Source organism: Netta rufina, assembly GCF_964035555.1.
Source record: "Netta rufina genome assembly, chromosome: 6".
Lineage (NCBI taxonomy): Eukaryota > Metazoa > Chordata > Aves > Anseriformes > Anatidae > Netta > Netta rufina.
Genome location: NC_140129.1, coordinates 21,172,290 through 21,194,270, shown reverse-complemented (window position 1 = coordinate 21,194,270; position 21,981 = coordinate 21,172,290). Strand labels below are relative to the sequence as shown.

Genomic DNA, 21,981 nt, shown 5'->3' with positions numbered 1-21,981 from the left:
AAAATATGACTATTAAATTTGATATAGAATTACTGAGCAGGTACTATTCTCAAATATGCTTCGTACTTCCTAAATTATCAGGAGAAATGAAAATTAAGTATTCCTCTAATCAATAAAATTTTGCAAAGATAAAACGTTTAAAATATAACTTACTGTATTTCATTTGAAATATAAGAGTTTCTTACCTACTATTGAGAGAATAACAACCACAAAATCAAATATATTCCAGCCAATGGTGAAGTAATAATATCGTAGTGAGAACAGTTTGAAGACACATTCTCCAGTGAAAAGGACAACAAATACCAAGTTAATCCAGTATAAAATATTTTGCATCATTACACCCTGGTCATCTGTTTCTATCATCATGGTGACCATGTTAAGACAGATGAGGACCATAATGCTGATGTCAAATGCTTGCTTTGTTACAATATCAAATACCAAGCCTTGCAATTTATTCTGAAGGGAGAAAAAAGAAAACGTATGTTGCAGTATGCTGCATGTAATTAACATTTTTTTCTATCCTACTTCTTTGTTCCTTCCTCCCCTGAAACGTACAACCAAGCAAAAAGCTGAAAAATCTAGAAGCACTCTCTAGTAACTTTTCTATTTGCCAGGTTTTTTGTTTTCCCCTCAAAACACAACAGACATTTACTTTACCATATCCTTCGATTCTGTATTTCCCCAGGCATAACAACTATGAGAGACTTTTCCTGCAGAATATATACGTTTCCTCTTTGAATTCAGAGAATTTCAATCAACTCTAGGGGAGACTTTTGGTAGTAAAGATACTTCTGCTACTAAACTTAGATGACACCAGAGTAGCACATATTCTTACCGTTGGTCTAGGTATAGGTTTTTGTGGTTTTTTGGAACCCAACTTCTTCATTGCATTATAGTATTTCTTCTGTTCTTCTGTCATAAAGATATCTTGACCTCCAAGGTAAAATAATAAAAATAAAAACTGATTACAGCCAAGTATTTAAATCAATTAATTTACATTTGTATGAACCATGCATTTGTTCTTACATGTTGATATTAAAAAAAATACAGTAATTATATCAAAGATCATTAAAGTATTTTGCAAGCCTTGCTGGAAGAATGAAACAAATTAAGGAAATGAAATATAAAACAACTTTTATCTGTTATGTAAAACAAACAAAAAAACAGAACTGGTTAAATATAAACCATTTAAATAAGTATGGAAAAACTTGTAAAAATACACATTGTATGTAAAACAATGTAAAAAACAACTTTTAAAAATACATCCATTGTATGGATGTGTACATCATGAACTCCACACTGTAAATCAATCAGTCAGAAATAAAAGAGCTTCAAAGATAGAAAGGTTCGTTTAGAGCTGACAGGTCTTCAGAGAGCAACTAAGAAGAGCAAGAAATCACTGACGTCAGTCAGCTATCAGAATCCTCATTTTATCATATGGGTACAGGTATCTCTGATCAGCTGCTTGCTGCCACAGTAGTACTACTGTGCATGTCTGGGGTATGATCATCCCTCTCCATCAATAAGGGCATCAAAAAGCATTGGAATACTCTTTGTGTTTTCTGGCCTGAATAATGGGACAGCAATCTGAAGAGAATGCTATTAAAACTGTCGTATGTAATACTTCTTAAAATATTATTTTTGACAAGTAACTACTTTTCTTCCATGCACTTGATTTCAAACACATTCCAGGTATGCATGATGCCAAAGCAATAGCATTTGAAAATGAATTTCAGTCACAGTTGAATATGACTTTGTCAAATACTGTGTCAGCCTTCTCAGTCAAGTAATAATGAATCTGAACATGTGTAGCCTTTCAGCTATAGCTACACACAGATATGAAGATTTAGAAATCAAAAGGGATTTTGTACAGTCTGCTCTCCTCATAAACCACATATTGAAGTAAAATTCAGGTATTAGAGACCTAGGGTTCTGGAAAAAAAAAAAAAAAAAAAAAAAAAGAAATTAATTCGCTGATTATGGTCGAAGTGTGAATCTATCAGATTTTACCCAGAAGAAATTTCAAAATGACAAAAACAAAACTAACACACACAAAATAAAAATAAAAATGAAACAAAATAAAACAAACAACCACAACACTTTAAAGGAACTGGCATTGAACTGGGCATTTCTTTTGCTGCCTCACTGATGACTATAAATTGCTATAAATTGTGAACATCACTGTGTCTGTGATTCATTGGAAGAACGGCTGTCTCAAGGTGTCATACACCTTATACGCCTTTGAGGATTGAAACAGCAATTTGACAGCTAGTGAAATATATTTTCCCCAAGGCAACTAATGTGCTGAATGTGGGTTGCACTCAGGGACCACAGAAATGCACGTAGTTTAACTACACAGGGAGAGTATATTGCAACATGTCTTTCCCATTCATATCCCAGCAACATTGCCCAAAACAGGTAGCTTTCCATGATGTGAAGGTAGAACAAAGACAAGAATATTGCTGGGTAACTACACCCTACATGTCCTATTCATTTCTATGAGCACAGGTGCCTCTATATGTTCAAAACACAGGCCAGTAATGATTGCTAATTAGCTGTGTGAAAGTGAATAATAGCACACAAATAGAATGTTTCCCAGCCCATTTAACTTTTTTGGTGACAGTTACAATAGCTACAAAAGTACAAGGATACCACAATGCCAGAAAGACACCTTCCTATATACAGACCAACAAAAATGCCAATAGCATGTACATAGCTTCCTTAGTCTTTCTCTTGCAGGATCAGATGAAACTGAAGCAACTGTAAGTACCCTGTAAGTCTTAGAAGCCTCTGATGTTAGTCAATGTGTGTGTGTGTGGGGACATCTTACTGGAGGATAAAGACGACCTCAGTTTTGTAAGCATAAACTCTCTTTCTCTTATTTGGGTGTGCAGATGAGACTCAGAAGATCTGGAGCAGCAAAATACAAAGCTACACACTCCAATCTCAAGTGGTAGGCTTTTTTCCATGTTTCTTTCATGTTTATGACCAAAAACCTTGTAGTCAGATATACTGAACTGGCAGATTTATAAATAAATAAATAAATAAGAATCTTAACTCCAAGGGTTGGATTTCAAAAGCCATGCTGGGAAACCTCTATGATATAGGCCAAGATCTCTCCTTCTGAGGGCTAAAGAGAGAAATGGACAGAAAAATTGAAGCAAGATGGAGGAAAAATCAGAAGAAATGAAACACTGCAAAGCTATGAGGAAAAAGAGGACTAAAAGAATTGCAAGACCAAAGTTCCTATCCAAGAGACAAATATTTCCATACACCTCAGTAAGAGAATAAATTTTTATGACAATTTATGCTCTCTCTACAGAGCACAGCGAGAGGAAAAGTACTGTCAAAGAGACAAAAAGTTAAAATCTCTCAGAATTCAAATGAGAATATAAAGACAGTTGTCAAAAGTGTAACACATTTATTTGTGTCTTAGATTTCTTAAAATATTTAATCTTTTTCTGTAGACCATGACTGAGTACATTTCACTGGACTTATTCAGGCAAGATTATCCAGAAAACTTACTGTCAGGATTAGATTACTTTAACAGACCATCTGAAGAGTTTAAGAGGTAAAAAAAATTGTTTTTGTTTTTTAAAGATTTTTTACAAGAACTCATTCCAGCATGGTATCTTCCATGCAGATTTCTATACATGGCATATGCAAAGATTCACTGGAATTTTCCATCACAGTAAGTCTATCAATATCTTTCTTTGAGTACAATGAATCAAATTTGACAAGCCATCCAGAATCATGAGTATGAGCCTAGGCAATAAGTCTATGTTTCTACAAAATTATGTTCTGCCACTTAGTGGCACCCTTTTTATTAAACAAAATTCCAGTATGATTCTGTTTCAAACAGAACGCACAGAAAAATAAGACTACTGTATACAACATTTAAAGTTTATAGACAGCAAATAGAATTTAACTTGCCATCATACGCCAAATAGAACTTAACTTGCCATCATAGTTTGCATTTTGATCTACTTTAATCCTCCTGGAGTTCTTGACACAAACCTGTGCTTGTCTGAATAACATAAACCTTTTCAGTTGGAAAAAAAAAAAGGCAAGAGAACACATTTTCACACATCAATAATTTTTTCTCTTACAAACTCACTACCAACTTATGACACAGTTTTCTAACTCTCTCTCATCTTGCAGTACTGATCAATAGTTTCAGGATCCTTGATATAATATATAACTTTGCTGGATGCTCAGTGACAATGAGGTATCATGAAAATGAAACATGGTGATACTTATCTTCTTTTTTTGTTGGTTGAAGTTATCTATGATGACACCAATGAATAAATTTAGGGTGAAAAACGATCCAAAGATGATAAAGGCAACAAAGTAAAGATACATGTATAGGTTATCCTCATACTTGGGCTGTTTCCCTTCCTATATAACACAGAAAAACAGCAATACATCACTGATAACAGTGAAGACAAATTACAAAAGACTGAGCAGAAACAGAAGCTGCAACCAGATGGAAAGCAACAAGGAAAGAGAGGGGGGATGCAGATTAGCTATTTTGGAGCATATCCTACACTTAATCTTTTATCTTGCAAATTTATTTTATACAGGCATCTGTGAATGCACCCACAGACCCACCTTTCCTCCCCTTTAAGTCTGCCAGCTTGTCTCTAATAGCACTTGATGTTTCATGTATAACCTACTAAATTTGACAGAAGTATGCAAGTATCAAAAGTAATTCAGCTCCTATGGATTGTATGCAGATCAGTAGTTGGATAGAGGAGAGATGCAAACAAATACCTGCATTTAAATGGGAAAAATTCTGCCATTTTATTTTTTGAGATTGTCAGAGTGCAGCATATAGCTCTGGATTAGCTGCTGCAGGTGCTGTCACTTGCTTTATTTATTTATTTATTTTGGAGACGAGAAAAACATGATCTATACAATTGTACACTCTCAGTGACAGAAATCCATAGGAAACTAAATTTCAAATTTCACTAGTTATGTTACTCAATGTTAGGCATAGATTACTTATTAACTTATTAAAGCAGCAAAACTTTATGTAGGTCTACTTCCATATATTTTTTTTTTAACTTATTAAAATGTATGCACTTAATTACTTTATAATTTAAGATCTATATAGAAAAATACCAGTATTTGATATTTATTCTTTGTTTCTTTATTTCAAATGCCATTCAAGAAGCATCACATTAACCTTGTATTTGTTTAAACTCAGTGAATTTTACACTGCACTTACTTCTCTAGAGTCAACAGCAGCATACATTATCTCCATCCATCCTTTAAATGTTGCCTAAAAACAAAGTTTGTTAACATTTTCCATCAAATCTTTAAATAAAAAGACACCTCAAATATTGTAAACATTCTGAACTATATAACACTTTCTTGCAACATACTTGCACACAGAAAAAGAAGGGAATATTAAGAGATGGTGGTAAGAAATGAGTGATTTATTGACAAAAAATAATTTACTGTGGTATATTATTAGTTACTAATACTTAAACAATAAACAAATTCTAGCCTTCAGGCAAATTCATATGAATTCTATGTGGAATGAGTTAAAATAAATATCTGAGTAAAACAGCCTTGTTGTAAACTGCAGTCTTTCTCTCAGCTCCAACTTTTTGACAACCAAAAACTAGAGAATGCCACCACTGGTTGGCATTTTCCAGACAGAATATGCAAATAGTCCTGAAAGAAAGTCCTTAAGATAAGTAGTCTCAAGAAATCTTAAGAAAATATAAAGTTTTAAATTGTCTAGACAGACGGTTTCTACCTAGAAAAAGTAAGTTACTATTGCATTTACTATGTGAAGAGAAGTTTTAATTTAACCATTTTATATGACTCAGAGAAATAAATTATTATTTAAAATTGCTGCAACTCTACTTTTAGCTACAATTTTACCTACACAGTCTCAAAAGTTTATATATATATATCTTCGAATATGAAATACCTTCCTACCCTATATATATATACACATATATATAAATAATATATATATAATATAATATTTTATATAATATGTATAAGATAACAGCACTGGATTTGTTAGCATGTGTAATCTCTTTGCTGTCCAGTTTACGCACAGATTTTGTACCTCCTGTGTCTGGTAAGAATGACTGTGAGATTACTGAAAATAACCTCTCTGTGGTTCAGGATGGTGGTAAGGGAATGAAAGTTCTGCCTGTGTGAAATGTCTACATATTTTACTTTTTTAACTAGTAACATTCATAGTATATACAAAGTACAGATGAAGGGATTAAAAACAGACACCATCAATGTAATAGATCTGTCTCAATACGGGCACCATTTTCTGATTGCCCTCACTGATTTTTGTGAACAAAGCTTAAAAATTGCAGAACATGGTGTAAGCTATTACAGGTGTGGGGTGCAGAGATTATATAGCTCTACTATATAAACAGGTAAATAGTATCTACTACCATACTCTTTGAGATAACACATTTTAATATTTTCTACCAATATGAACATAATCCTTATGTTTACCTGTGGACTGTGGAAAATGAAGGAGAAGTTAATTATTAGCCTGAGGTGCCTAGTAGGTATAGAAAAAGTGTTGGCTACAGCATGACACTGTATCTTATTCACAACATAGGAAGAAAAAACAATGTTTCTTCCCTGTTCAACGTATCAAGTCTTCATTAACTAAGCAATTTTCTTTTGGTTGTGACAGAGAAAAGAGGTGTGACAGTGGGCCCAGACATCTTTTACTGAATGAAGTTATTGAATGAGTGGTATAAATTCAACTTCATTGTGTATAACTGAGTCCTTCACGGAACTATAATGCAGAATCCAGCATTTAAGTTACTACCTCCCTTTAATTCTCGCAAAGAAAACTGAGAATTCCCACAGAAGATGAACTGCTTGAGTAGGAGAAGAAAAAAAGTTATAAACAGGTTTAAATTTACAGTACTGCAGTTAATTGACTGTTCAGAAGTATAATGGCTAACCAGGCCCAACTGAGCTTTTGGACTTTTGGATGAGCGGAAAACTACCACCAATATTAAATATTTCAGATTCTCCATCTGCTTTTGCTATTCCTGTGCTGAAAGGCGATGAGCAAAAACCATGCCTGTGGGAGTCTGAGAAAAAACACATTTTTATCAAGACCTTGTCTCAAGAGAAGCTGACCAGCACCTTTGTCCTTCTACCAGTTTTGTTGATTTCTGAACAATTTAGCCTGAAATGGTGTTCCAGAAAGTCACTTTTTGTTACAAGAAATAAAATAAAAAGACTAACTATTGAAACCCAAATAGGAAGTGACTACATGTGGCAACAATAATGTTAATACTTGTTGTCATGAAAAATTTACAGGAATTCAAATATTTCTACTGTTTATCAGATATAGTGAAATAAATCCAGGTGTGCCTAATACTCCAGGAAAATACTCCTGTCCACCATGATATTAAGGTATAAATGTTTAGTTTATTGGAAACATTACATAGCTGAACAATTCTATGCAAGATGAGTAACAAAGGCGAAGACACTGCTGTCCTCCAGATCAGTGAATTATGCAATAGCCTAGTGCCATTTAGAAATAGCTACTACTTCTCCCTTGAGCTTACCATCCTTGAGATGGTAACTTTCTAGGACAATACAAGCTACTCACTACCAGCTGGAGAGTTTAAGAGACAGAATAATGGCCAAGTGCTTATGAACACAAATGTTTTCCCAGAAGCAGTGTGTCAAGTGAACCTGATTACGAATACATGTTTCTGTCCTACTGGCTCCAATCTACACATGCTGCTTCTGAAAGAGGTTTCTACTTTGGCAACTGCCCATCTAGAAAAAAGCTACAAATTATCTACTAAAAAATAATAATAAAAAACCACAAACAACACTTGACAGACAATAACTAGACTAGACTAATAGGAATTATAAGAAGGGAAAGAACAGAAATGAAAAAGTGAATTTAAAAACTTTTTCCTTCATCTCCTTATCCCCATACCAGTAGTGTACTCTTTCTAATTTGAATGAGCTGTAGAATGTATCTATTTGACTACCATGGCAGAAAATTAATCCTAGTTGCATTTATTTATTTATTCATTTTTAACTAGATTTTAACTAGTTCTGTAGAACTTGGAAATATAGTAATGGTTGGGTGCAAAGGAACTTTATACTCATATGACATATATTAGATATTTTTCTTCTTCCAAAATTGCCATAGAATCTATCAGATTTTCACCACAGTCCATAAATAGCTTAATAGAACACATTTATAAAAAACAATCATTTATCCATCCATATATTGTAAAATAACATTGGAAATTATGGAACTGAATATTGCTGCTACAAAATTTAAAGCTGGAAAACAAATTTATCAAAACTGATACACTCACGACTTGAAGCAGAGAAAGATAACCAGCTCCAACATTATCAAAGTTTACTTTCACATTTTTCCATCGAACGTCTTGATGAGCGCTCATAAGATTTTCACACGCAGTTACATTATCAACTTCTTCGGGTTTTAACTGAACACCAGTTGTGGTGTTAACACAGTTAAAAAACTTGCCAGCAAACAAATTTACTCCCATGATGCTGAAAATTAGCCAGAATGTAAGACAAACCAGAAGTACATTCATAATGGATGGGATTGCTCCAGTAAGAGCATTCACAACCACCTGTTAAACAAAAGAAAAAAAGCTTTTTAAAATCTGCATGCGTGTGCCTATATATAAATATCAGCAACCATTTATTTTTCCAAATTAAGCTGAAAATTTAGATTAAATCATTAAAATACACAGAAAAAAATGCCAATAAAAATAGAAATATACATAATAGAATAAAACATGTTACTATGTGCCTTGTTAACTCACATGCCGATTGGACTTCCTCTGTGGTTTAATAATTTATTAAGCATATTTTTATGAATTTGTTTTACACATTAATTCATGATTTCCTTTTTTCTTACCCTCATGCCTTCAAAGCGTGACAAAGCTCTTAGAGGTCTTAAAGCTCTTAGTGTTCGGAGGGATTTAATTGCACTGAGTTCTGAGAAACCAAGGGCATGAGCTACCAAGCTAACCAAGGAGACCTAGATGAAAGAATATAAAATTAACATTTTTAAATTTTAGAATAGCCTCACAATACAAGTATAATGCCTACTGGAAATAAAACATCAATTTGGGTATCAGAAAAAAAATAAAGTTGCCTGTAAATTTCAGAACAATTTAAACTAAAAGAGACTTTAAAATCTCTGAAACTTTCATAACAGACGTGTTGTTATGCATATATAAAAAAGCACATAATAATTTTACAAAAGGCAGGGCATAGGCTGTGTTGAATTACATGCAACATTTTTCTCAGGTATCTGGGACAACATACTAAATAGTATATTTGCATTTCTCATCAGTTCTTAATGGTTAGGAATTCATCCAACATTTTAGTACAAACCACTGCAATAGGTTAGGGGGACTACTAGAAATTAAAACAATGATGTGCATCATTATATACAATATTAACAAAGACACACAACACAAAGGAATAAATAGATTCAGAATTAGTGAAAGAACAGCTGGAAAAAACAAAAAATACTAAATATGGTAAATCCATTGCATTTGTTGGTGAATACAATGCTTTATTCTTCCGCTTCAGATGTCACAAAAATATTCTCAGTCAAGCAGAAAGTGAAAACCACATGCAGTTCCAACACTGGTTACAAAGGATACATGATTAGGTATGTCCACAGATGTGTGTTACACTAAAATTTTGCAGTGAGTTCAAATGAAAGTAGTAGCCAATTAGATTCAGCACTTAAAAAATTCCAAGCATTCTTTCACTTCTTTCATCAGCCCCCCTGAAGTTTGTGAGGGCATGACAATCTGAATAATAATAATAATAATAATAATAATAATAATAATAATAATAATAATAATAATAATAATAATAAGTTGAATAAACTCAGTCAAAGCCTGTAAAGTACTAAAAAGCCATCCCATTCTGCGTGCAACATTCAAGCACTAAACAATACTCTAAGACTGATGATTACAGACATGATAAAATGTGACCCAGCAGCATTTGCTTCTACTAATTTGCACTTAGAACTAATTCACATAATAGACGAAATATGAATAACTAGCAATTAATATTTCCTGCAGATGGTAAGTCGTCATGTTGGTATATGGTGAATCAGACAGGACACTGATAAGCATGAATACTAACTGTATGATGACATAAATACGAATGTTAGTACAATTACCTAAAAGCAATGCACTCAAATGCATGTAACAGCAGACAGCAGTTTCCTGGAAAACAATAGCTGTGACAGTAACAAGAGTTCTAACAAGAGTAACAAGACCTTTCACCTAACATCCAAGTTCTTTTTCTCTTAGAATAACTCAGAGAAGCTAAAAGGGACATTCTCTATGATCTGAGACATCACCAAACAAAACCAAAGTAATTTCAGCTTCCAAAACAGTAATCTAAAAAGGTAAATCAAAGAAAAATGGAAGAATTGCACTGAAATTATCCTTTCAATCCAGTAATAGTCAAAATGAGCATTGCAAAAAGTTAGGAATCATTCATTAGCAGTTACCATTAGGAATCATTCATTAGTAGCTATCACTACTTTGTTTTCCTCAAACCTTATCCTTACTTCAATATCTGCCTCCTTGCCCTCCCTTTCTTTTTCTGTCTTCATGACAACCTGATATTCTCTCCCCACAGTTCTTCACCGATGACTCATTAAGCTCAGGATCAACTGTCCTACGCTAACCCTATATGCTCACTTAAATCTCCCTCCCTCTCCCTTCCTCTTTGCTTTGTCACCAAATCCAGAAGACATAAGACCTTCCAGATGACACACCTCAATCCCTGATTGGGACCCAGAGCAACAAAACAAAGACAGAAGAGATGAAGTTAATAACATATACAGACAAAGTCAGATTTAGTTACTTATGGAACAATTACAGTGGAAACATTCACCAGCACGTCATTTTCTCTTATATTTAACTCAATTTGTATTCTTCACTGCATATGCATGTGTCACATATAATACAAGCTGCCTAAACAAAAGCAACGTGCTACTTAGAGACCATAATACCTACATCAACAATCAGGAAGTCCAGCCAGCACCAAGCATTAGTGAAGTAAGTTTGGAAACCATAGGCCACCCATTTTAGCACCATTTCCAGAATAAAGATGTAAGTGAATATTTTATCAGCATATTCTAGTATGGTCTTGATAGTCTTACGCTGCTCAATATATATATCTTCAAAAGCCTGTTGGAAATATAGGTTGTATATAAGTAAGATATTCACAGGTCTTTACAAACTAGAATTTAAGCCACAAGAACTGAAGAAAAAAAAGGCAAGGTAAAATTGCTGTCATCTTTATATGTTTTACATTGAAAAGCCAGGATATACTTGTAGTCTCTGCTTATGCTAAATTTTAGACTTTATTGTCTCCTGACAATGGGATTACAATATAATGATTGAAGTTGCCAAAAAGCGTTTTGGAAATTTGAGTAATAGTCGCACAGAATGCCAATAACAGAAGTGAATAATGAGAGAACACGAGGAAATCAGTATCTGTACTACTTCTGGAGATTATTCTAATTTACAGCAGAATAACTGTTCCAGTTACTGCATAAAACTTCTGCATGATTTTGTACGATTTTTATAATTTCTTAAACAAGAATTTAAACAAAATCATCTCAATAAGCACTCACACGTATCACGTTATATTCATCAAAAACTAACCTGCAGAAGGTTATTTGGCAGCAGAATTTTAATAATTTATTTTATATACACTGGGAAAATATTTTAGGAACTTCACTCCAAGCTCTCTTTCAAACCATTTCTTTTTCTTTATGACCACAGATGATGTGTTATAACCATGATTTTGATAAAACATTCTTCATAGACACAGTTTTTATGGGTGTACTTACCAAAGCACCACTACTGAGAAGAATCATGAAGACAATGAATGTTTCAAACCAGTTGTGTTCTACTATCCTGTAGCATGTTTTTCTAAGGTTCCACCAGATTCTTCCTTTTGTGCTTTCTATATTGCCTTTACAGCATTTAAACTTCTGTATACAGCCTAACAATATAAACAATGACAAGCCACTTTAAAGGTGGAATTCTCATTATTCTGAAACAGCAGTATCACTTTCATCTAGCTCCTGTTTCATGAGGTACATGTAGTCAGCCTTTCAAATTGCTGGATTCTGCTTAAAGCATACTTGCCTTCTTGATTTAATACGTTGGATATAAGAAGGCTTGCATTGAAGTGATTATTTTTTTCCTACTACCCTTATACTCCATTAAGCTTAGAAACAATACTGGTCATCTAATTGAGCTAATTCTCATTTATAAATATATTTTCTGTCTATATACAGATAACTACAGACCACATAGAATTGCCAGGGAGTAGAAACAACATGACAATGTAAAAACTTTCATATGAACTAGTTCAAGAGTACAGAAGCTTTTTTTAAAAAGGACTTTTGCCTCTCAGCTGTTTAAATAAACCACACAGATGTAAACACCCTTTAAGTTATATTGAGGGTTGATATCTACTTCAAGAGTTGACTAATGATACTTCCTTTCAAGACAAACACCTGATTTAAACGGAGATTGCAATATAATCTAGAAGCTATAAAATAACTTCCAGATTCCCATCCAAGGTAACCTAGTAAGAGTTGACTTTTATATCCATAGATTGGACTTTTCTCTTCAAAAGTGAAAATCCCTGCTTGAGCAGGAACATGGAAGTTATGTAAACCGTATGAAAATGTATAAATAAATGTCCAAAGAAAAAAAAAAAAAGATGTATAGGTATTTTAACAAGATATATTATAGGTACATTTTCAATTCCAATAACTATTTAAACCGTATATTGAAATATTATTTTCCATTAATAATACTTTAAATAATTTATATTTTCACTAATTCAAGGTAATTCGAAGAACACATCATAATTTCTCAGAAAAACATGAGTAGATGAGAGCAATATATTCTAAGTATAGTGGAGAAGCTTTTCCACATGGTAGATTCATGATAGCCATTCGCAAAATAAGCCTCACCTTGGAGGGCTCTCTACCACATCATGGGACCACAAGAGTTTATTTGCGCTGCCTACAGTCTAAGAAATACGTGAACCTCACTACCTGGCTTTTCTTTCTTTAAAAATGATTGATCATATAGAAAAGTAACCATGTTTAAATTATTTTAATGGGTCCCAAAGGCAGTATTCTAGTTTTCCGATGAGTGTTGTTAGGTTTGTGTCCTACAGGTTACACTGAATTTCATCAGCTCACATAAAACTACCACCATGATGAAGAGCATGATGTTTTTGTTATTTATAATAAATAATAAATAAATTCACCTTCAACTCCTCAAAATGCCTACATATTGAAAAAAATAACTCTACACCGAAAATAACAGATAGCATGTAATATAACAAAGAATTGTAATACAACATAGAAGTATTTGAGAAGTATAAATATTTTTAATCAAGAGCCTGCACATCGCCCCATGTTCCAAAACATTATTTTAAAATAAATACTCCTAAGGACAAAAGCTCTAGCCTAAGTCAAAAATGTCTTTATAACACTACATCAAAAGGCATAGCCAATAAATGATAAGAGCATTATAAGATAAGATGCATTACAAGATAAGAGCATTAATGTAGAACATATTTTATTTTGAATGACTTTCTTTTAATCATGACTTAAACGGAAGGTAAAACGTGTAATATCACAAAAAAAAAAAAAAAAAAAAAAAAAAAAAGGTAAAAGCTCCTGTATAGTAAAGTTCAGTAGTCTATAAAAGGATATTGCTATGCAGAACTGAAACAAACAATCTTCTAAGGACATTTAAGTATGCCATTAGACTTCTTTACTTGGATGAAAATGTAGGATCTCATTCAACCCATTTAATTTGATTCACCTGTTGCGTCCCTCATTATGTTTATGCACATACATGTGTATTATATTATGCACATAGCTTCCTGCCCCCAGTCATTAGTGGAACGTCAAGATAAAAAGTCTGTTGTCTGAGTCAGCCTTTCCAAGATGTGAATCGTCCACTGGATTACTTTCTAGCACTACGGAGGGAACACAGGTAATCACATGACTCTGATTTAAGCTTCTCAGTGAAGTAGCTCAAATTAAGTGGAGCGAACCTGGTTTACAGTTTGGTCTCACAGATTTCACTAACGAGACTGACATTTAAATCAGCAGGAATACTGATTGCTAAGAATCAGTTTTTAAAATTACATCACGATAAATAATCAAACGCATATTTAATTTTGCATCACAAAAATGGCTCTATTGTCTTCAGTACAACCATCTAAAAAGGGCAAAATTAATCATATCCTAAGACTTAAACAAAGATATGGGACTGCATTACAGAATAGTTTCCTTGGACTGTGAATGCTTGTTGCAAACAACTCAAATGTAATTGCTAACCCCACATTTTATTTCCATACCTTCTGTAAAACATGCCTGTAGCTCTGATGCTTTTTCTGGTTCAGTCTCAGCTTTTTCTTCTCCAAAGAGAGCTAAATTAACTGTACTGCCTTCAGATGAGCTGGAAAAATTTAGCTTCTGAAAATAAAATTCCACAGTAGCAGTTATACTCTAATAATGTTGACATTTTGGAACTGTAATTAACATTAAGCATGCAACACAGTGTACAAGTAACAGTAAGAACAATATTTGTCACATACAAGCATCCACATATAGCAGTCAATGCTGTTGAAATGTGCATAAATCATCCAACTTTCTACCTATAGTTTGCAAGGTGTATCATGTAATCTTTCACTGAATTTCAGAATTCCTGGTCCAATTACACTATTATGTTAGCATTCCTTGAAGCTAACTACTACCAAGTAGATTTTTTGATACATTTATTTTGCGTTCTACTGTTTTCCTAAAATACATCTCCATTGTTACATTTTAAACCAATATGAGTTATACAGTATGTTTTAAGTTCGTTTATCTTGGTAACTACTTTCATCATATCAGTCTTCTCAATCTTAAGACAGTAAATCCTTCACAGTAGTATGTTACACTGTGACCAAGCAGGATAAACTGTTCAAGGAAGAAAATGAAGCAGAATTTTATGGACTGATTTTAATAAAGTGACATTTTTTCATAATGTAAAAGTAAGGGAAAAAAATCAGTTCTTTTTCACTGGCATCTTAAACGTCAGAATGATGCAAGCCAACTACTTTTTGCATATGACAAAAATTGACAATAAAATTCGGTTACCATTGAACACAGATAATACATTTATTTACTTTTGGTTTTAAGATCATTATCATCATCTAGATTACAAAGTGCTAAAGTAAAAAAAACAGGATTGATACAGAATCCTGTTATGGAAATGTTCAAACTCATATTCAAATCTGAACACATTTATGAAATTAATTATGCTAATATATTAATATGCCAATTTTATTAATATGCTAATTGTATTATCACATTATTATTCATTGATAATAAATATGCCAATGTATTAGCATATAATTATCACCACCGTATGAATATTTATGTTTTTCTCGTATCTATTAAAATTTTCAAAAAAGAAAAAAGTATGATAAATACATTTCAACTGGCATTAATTCGCATTCTCTTTTGTCAATGCACATATGTATTACATTGTGCATTCAGAAACTACCTGTTACTCTGGTACACATACCTGTACAGTTAACACCCAGAGAATAAGGATATGTATTTTAAAATAGTTAAAATGATATTAATTTAAATTACTGCTAAACAAATGCTAATAAAAGAAAATTCCTTAATTTATTTTTTATCTTGTCATCTTAATGTGTCTTGCACTAAATCCATACTCTGGAGATTTTAAAGGAAGACCATGGTGTCCCGTACACTTGATCTGAGTATGAGTACCAAACTAAGTCAAAGTAGTTTAGGTCACAGCATTCTCTGTCAATTTATGATCTTATTATTAGAAAAGTACATAATGTCAGTAATGGATTAACTGAAACACAACTAAATGTCTGTAGGGATGTAGGGAATGATGTAAGCACACTTTGTAAAACAGCCTCAATTTTGTAGAATTAACCGTGTTTTTTCATGAATTTTCATGAATTTAGCTAGACTTGCATGATTAAAAGATACTTAAAGAGATATTTAAAATGAAACAAGACAAGTTGCAGGCACTATCCAATGAAACTATTCACAATATTTACACCTCATTTTTGAAATGATGGAGGATAAATCTATTTGAAGTATGAAATAAAAATCTACTTTTTTCTTTGCTACGTTTGTGAAAGAGGGCGGAGACTACTGAATAAGAAAAAGTAATTCAGTGTTCTGCATTAACTTTTATTAAAAGGCAACTTGATATTGCCCAATTTGCAGCTACTTTAGAAGCATAATAGGAAATAAAACCTCAAAGTTATTCATATTTAATGTAAACATGTCATTATCATTTTTAGAAGTGCTGATTTTAAAATACCAATATTCACAATAACACTTTTCCCAAGCACAAATTCTACTGAATCTGAGAATAGCTCTACATATACACATAATTTATTAATATGTTGCTTTCATCATTCCACGACTTAGCATATATTTTGAAAAATGCCGCAGCAGTGGTGGATAAACTGAAACAATGAATTGAATTACAAAACATAACTAAATAATTATATATGTATAAATATATATAATTAGTAGTTAGAACATTTTGTGTCATGGTGTTAATGAAAATTAAGAACAACATCAAGTGCCCTGGATTGTCTAAATTGTAAGCTGATTAGTGTACCATTTGAGCGGAGACATGAATTGAACTAAAAAATATATATTTAAGTACTAACAACAGTAAAAGAAGAACTGTAAATACAGAAGAAACTGCAAAGAATCAATGAGTTTAAAACATGAAGTTACATATCTCATTTATTCCATGGTAGAATAATCAGAGATTAATCAGAGATTATTGAGATTTTTATTTTTTTTAGTTTAAGAATACAATTTTCTTGACTCTATAGAGTCTAGAGACTCTTACTCTAGAGACTTCAAACTGGAAGTTCTGAACTGTTTTGATATCAAGAACAGCTGGTCTGGTTCCCTCTTTCTTCTAGGGGCACTGTAGGATATAATCCTGGGCTTGAAGGATAAACAACAGTTGTCTTTTTCATATTTTATGCCAACATTTTTCACTCACATTAAGATAAAAAGTATCAAACAACAACAACAAAAAACTCTGACACTAAAAATCAGTATGTATAGAAAAGTTTCTTGTTCTGACCAATTTAAACATTCAGGTAGTTTCTCAGCCACACACAATGTTTGCAGAGATTCAACTGTTTTTGTGAACCACTCCAGTAGCAGGAGTTTTAGGAAAAATTTCCTTCATGTTCCAGAGCATTTGGTTGCTCTTCAAAGTTTACCAAACTAAGGTAAGAAGGCCTCGTTTTATATGCACTAAGCACTGGATTGAATGGATCAACTCACATATTCAAAAGCTGATTAGGTTTTCAAATCAGCACCTAAAATATTTTTGCTCTTTAATATATATCCCTCATTAATATATTTTTTAAAGATGAAAGTATTAGCACTGGCAGTGAAAATAACTCAGATTTTGAATATGTTAACTTTTTCAACACAAATATCTCTAGTACTGGTATAAGGTCAAAATTTGGAGCTCATGTTTTCTTTTTCTGAAGGAACAATGGCACAAATACTTAAAAGAATAATTTTACTACAGCAAATAGTTCCACTGAAGCCACTTAGGATTGCTTGAGGTAATTAAAGTGTCAAACTGTAGTGAGCATCATCTTCCATACAATAAATGAAAGCGTGCAAAATTGCAGATGATGAATTTACAGAAAACTCCATAACAAGAGTGAATAAAGAGTAGTTCACTGATCATTCACATGCTGCTGACTATTGTGCATCAACTTATAGTTCACATTTTGATATTCAAATAGTAAAAAAAATCTGATACAGTTCCCAATTTCCAAATCAAAGAGAATATATACTACCAACACAACTGTAAATATTTGATATAAAAGGGAAAAATTATCATGTTTAAAAAAAAAAAAAAAGTAGAAAGAAGCTAGGAAATAAATTATCAGTGTTGCTTAAAATAAGGAGGACAAAACAATGAGCATAATTCTCTAAGAGTGCAAAGCAAAAGGCAACTATTAGTAACAGTCCTTTGGTAGAATATGTTTCAGGAGTCTCCTAGATAAGAGAACCCAACTACTAGGTAGAAATGCAATAGAAACTCTTAGCACATCTCTGTTACACATCACTTACATTCCATCAGTTGAGTATTTCCCTGCTTAATGGGTTCTATTTTCAGCATGAAATATGTCTTCAAATCTTATTTTTCCATTTAGTCTCAGCCTGACTGCCCCCCGAGTATAGAACTTTAGTGTAAGCACAACCAGTAAAATTAGGTTTATTGGGGTCTTTTCATTTATATTAATAATAAAAATAGAATATATAATCATTATAATATAATGATCACACAATATATTAACACAGTAAAGTATAACAACAATAAACAATCATTTTTATTTATATTGGAGTATTTTTAATGAAGAAAATAAATATTTCTAAATAAGGCTTGCAAATTATTATTCGAAGAGTAATCCCCATATACTTTTTTTTTTTTCGCCAACATAAAATCAAAACCACTCTCCCCACCTCTATGTAATAGGGAAAAAAAACCTGACACGCACAGAATCATCTAGGTTGGAAAAGACATTCAAGATCATCTAGTCCAACATCAATTTTTTTTTAAATAAATTATCATAGTATTACCCAAGTAAAGCAGTAGTAAGATGATGCAAGAGCCAAATGAAAATTCAAGTATTTGTGAGTTAAAACATTCTGAATCTTTGGATTGCTATTTTACACATTGTTCTGAACCTGTCCAGATTCATGGCAGTAGGAGATTGAAACAGAAGCAGAGTCACATGAATAATATCCATCAAAACAAAATCATTGTCCCATACTTAGCACCTGTAAGATAGAATACTACCATGGTCTACTCTCTCCCACTTTTCTAAAATGGTTTGAAATATCAGTAGGAAGACTGATCATCTTTCTGAACAGCTTACAGGTTCCTTGGTCACAAAATTGAGACCTGAAATACTTGTAGTAAATAATATAGTACAAAAGAGTACATGAGAGATAATGCAGGATACCACAACAAAAACACATGAAAAAATGTATTTGGAAAAGGAATACCTCAATGATTCCTAAATGGCAAGTGGAACTGCCTGCCTATACAGGAGAGAAAATGAGGAACAGGAAATACATAAGTTGGTAGTTTTAGAGTTCCTTAGTTTAGAGATTTGGGAAGGTACTAGTTGTTATTTTGTCTTTTTAATAAATGCCTTCATTTTAGCCTTATTCTTAATTTTCCTTTCATTTTTTTTTGCTTATCTTCCTCATTTTAAATTATTTTAAAATACACAGATTTGTTTAGACACCTAAATGCTACACAGATTTTCTGCTTAAAATGTTTTGTCTTTCAAAAAAAAAAAAAAACCAACAAAAAACACCCAAACAAATGGACTAAATTCACAAAAAACAACTATTATTGACAAAGAGCTAAACTGATGTGTTATTAACTTCCAATTTTAGACACATGCAAACTTCATGAGTAAAACTAAATTAGTATATCTAAATTCAAAAGGACTATACATATGCATAAAAAAGCTTGTTTGATTGTTCCCGGGAGTGTCTTTCATCCTATTATTTTAGCTTCTCTTACATGAGAAAACTGCAGTGTAAATGATAAAAACATTGTGAATAGACATGAAACGATTTATGTTAAAAGATATAAGCATTTCAGCATACACAAAACTGTAATAATAAAGATCAATAGGCAATGGGCAAATGAATATGATCAGAAAAGGTTTGTAATTACATGACAGCTAAAAACATGGTTCAACAGATGAACAGAAAAAAGGGAAAATTACCTTTGCACTTTCATAAAGTTATAGGCTGTTAATCTCTTTAAACCTTGAACAGTCTTGACATTTAATTCAGTTAACAGTAACTAAAGCCTACAAAGCATGCAGCGTATGCCACAGTAGTATAGAAAATACCAAAGATGTAACAAGGACAGAGGAACACGTTGGGGTTGCCCCCAACCATGCTGTGATATGAGTCATGGGACTCAGTGGCTGTGCATGTTTCCACTACATTGCAATGGATGGGGAAAAATATATTGTAGCTGAGTAGCATGCAGGCCAGTCAATCTCAAAAGTGATCATATATGCATGACTTGTTTAGGTAACCTGTTTAAACATGCTGACACGTTGCTCTGCTTGGTTAAAAAGCACCAGAGCTGCGTTCTTGAATGATCCAGCTTGATTTTACTCCTGTGAGAAGTAAGAATGGTACGCAATGAAGTTAAAACATGGTACCTTTTTTTTTTTTTTTTTTTTTTTTTTTGAGTACTGGATACAGAAGAAGTATGGATTCCTACTTATTTAAATATGTGTTTTCAAGATATGTTACACATTGGCAAAACATAGCATTTATTGTTATTGATTAGTGCTTCAAGCTTATCTAAGGACATATTAAAAGAGATAAAACTAGAATAATATCTGAAGATCACAGATGTGTATTGGACTTGGGCCTGAAATTTAAAGGAAAAAAAAAAGAAAAGAAAGAAAGAGAAAGAAAGCTACACCTACAGCATATATATTTGAGCTTTAAGTGTCCTTTAAATACTAGTAATTAACAGAGATATATTTTTCCTTGCAATTTATTTTCAAGGTTATTTCTAGTCTTCCCTACATTCTGAACGTGTATCTAGGATGTGCTTTCAGAAAGAAGCCATATGGCAAAACAAAATCAATTTACTGGGTCAAACATGAAAACTTCTGGGTAAGCAATATCAATAATTTAAGGTACATTATGGATTGTAACAGACGTTGTTACCCAATTCTTAAATATAGAATAGTGCAGAACCAGGTGTCTTCAATTTCTACATAATTTCCAGGCAAGGTGTAGATTTAACAGTTATCCAACCAGGAAAAAATTACCATCAATATCATCAGATATTCCGCAAAACCAAGATTTAAACACACTAAGGCCAGTATCCTTTATTCACATTAATAGTAAGCAAAAGATATAGCTGCTGTTCAGCAGCTTTAAATATTTTCTGTTTCACTCTGAGGAGGTCTTTTGTTAATCTAAGATCTTCTCAGCTGAAAGGTTAACGTAACACACAAAGAAGTACAACCTCCAAAAAGCAGATGGAGGACATCAAGTGTCAGGAAACGAGTTGTTCAGACAGCAAACAAGTCTAATATTATTAAATACTTCATTGTACAATAAAAGAAACACTTAAAGAGTCAACTTATTACACCTTTCAAATTTAATGTAATTACACTTTGCTACAACAAGCTTATTTCTAAAATTTGGAAAGAAAGAATAAGGCAAAATCATCTTGTTCAAAACCCCCATAAACAAGAAGTAAACATTGTATTTTTTCTCATCCTGTTTATTTGGTAAATTCACCTTATAATACTGCCATTGTTTCCTTGGCTTTTCCTAATCATTCTAACTTTAGAACTGGAAAATTTACTGCTCTGATTAGCCTGAGTTAGTACCTTGTTAGCTTATCCTACACTAATAATTCTGAACTCAGCAAGCTTTAAAAATCAGATACGAAGGGCATTATTATTTTAAGATATCCTTTTTTTTTTTTTTTTTAATAGCAGTTTACTTTCATCCTCACTTCATGTAAATATTATGATGATAATGTACTAAGGCAATACGCCTTTTGTCTATTTAATTAAGCATATGTATCAGTTTATCTATCCACCTGAAAAATTTAGAAAACCTTGCTTTTCAAAACACTTTTATAAATTGTTTTATATGTCTTTATATAATTCTGCTTGGATTTCCTACTCTCTTTAGCTACGCTTTTCCCAATTCATCACAATTGACTAGACTTTCAGTCTAGTCTAACAATTTCAAATTGTAATCACTTTCTATTTCTAAGCAGGAAGAGCCATACTATGAAAGAA

General features: G+C 32.5%; 1 protein-coding gene across 5 annotated transcripts in view; it reads right to left on the bottom strand.

Annotated features, from left to right (window-relative positions):
• The window catches only part of LOC311210832 (sodium channel protein type 2 subunit alpha-like), a gene marked incomplete at both ends in the record, with an annotated part of 44,483 nt that overhangs the window by 1,349 nt on the left and 21,153 nt on the right, over positions 1-21,981 (bottom strand). For all 5 annotated transcript variants that reach the window (XM_084289040.1, XM_084289039.1, XM_084289041.1 and 2 more), the window contains 9 exons: positions 186-456; positions 836-933; positions 4,257-4,398; positions 5,231-5,284; positions 8,349-8,630; positions 8,921-9,043; positions 11,055-11,228; positions 11,897-12,051; positions 14,443-14,560. In XM_084289040.1, the coding sequence (XP_084145166.1) occupies positions 186-456; positions 836-933; positions 4,257-4,398; positions 5,231-5,284; positions 8,349-8,630; positions 8,921-9,043; positions 11,055-11,228; positions 11,897-12,051; positions 14,443-14,560 (1,417 nt within the window). The remainder of the gene's footprint in view (positions 1-185; positions 457-835; positions 934-4,256; positions 4,399-5,230; positions 5,285-8,348; positions 8,631-8,920; positions 9,044-11,054; positions 11,229-11,896; positions 12,052-14,442; positions 14,561-21,981) is intronic.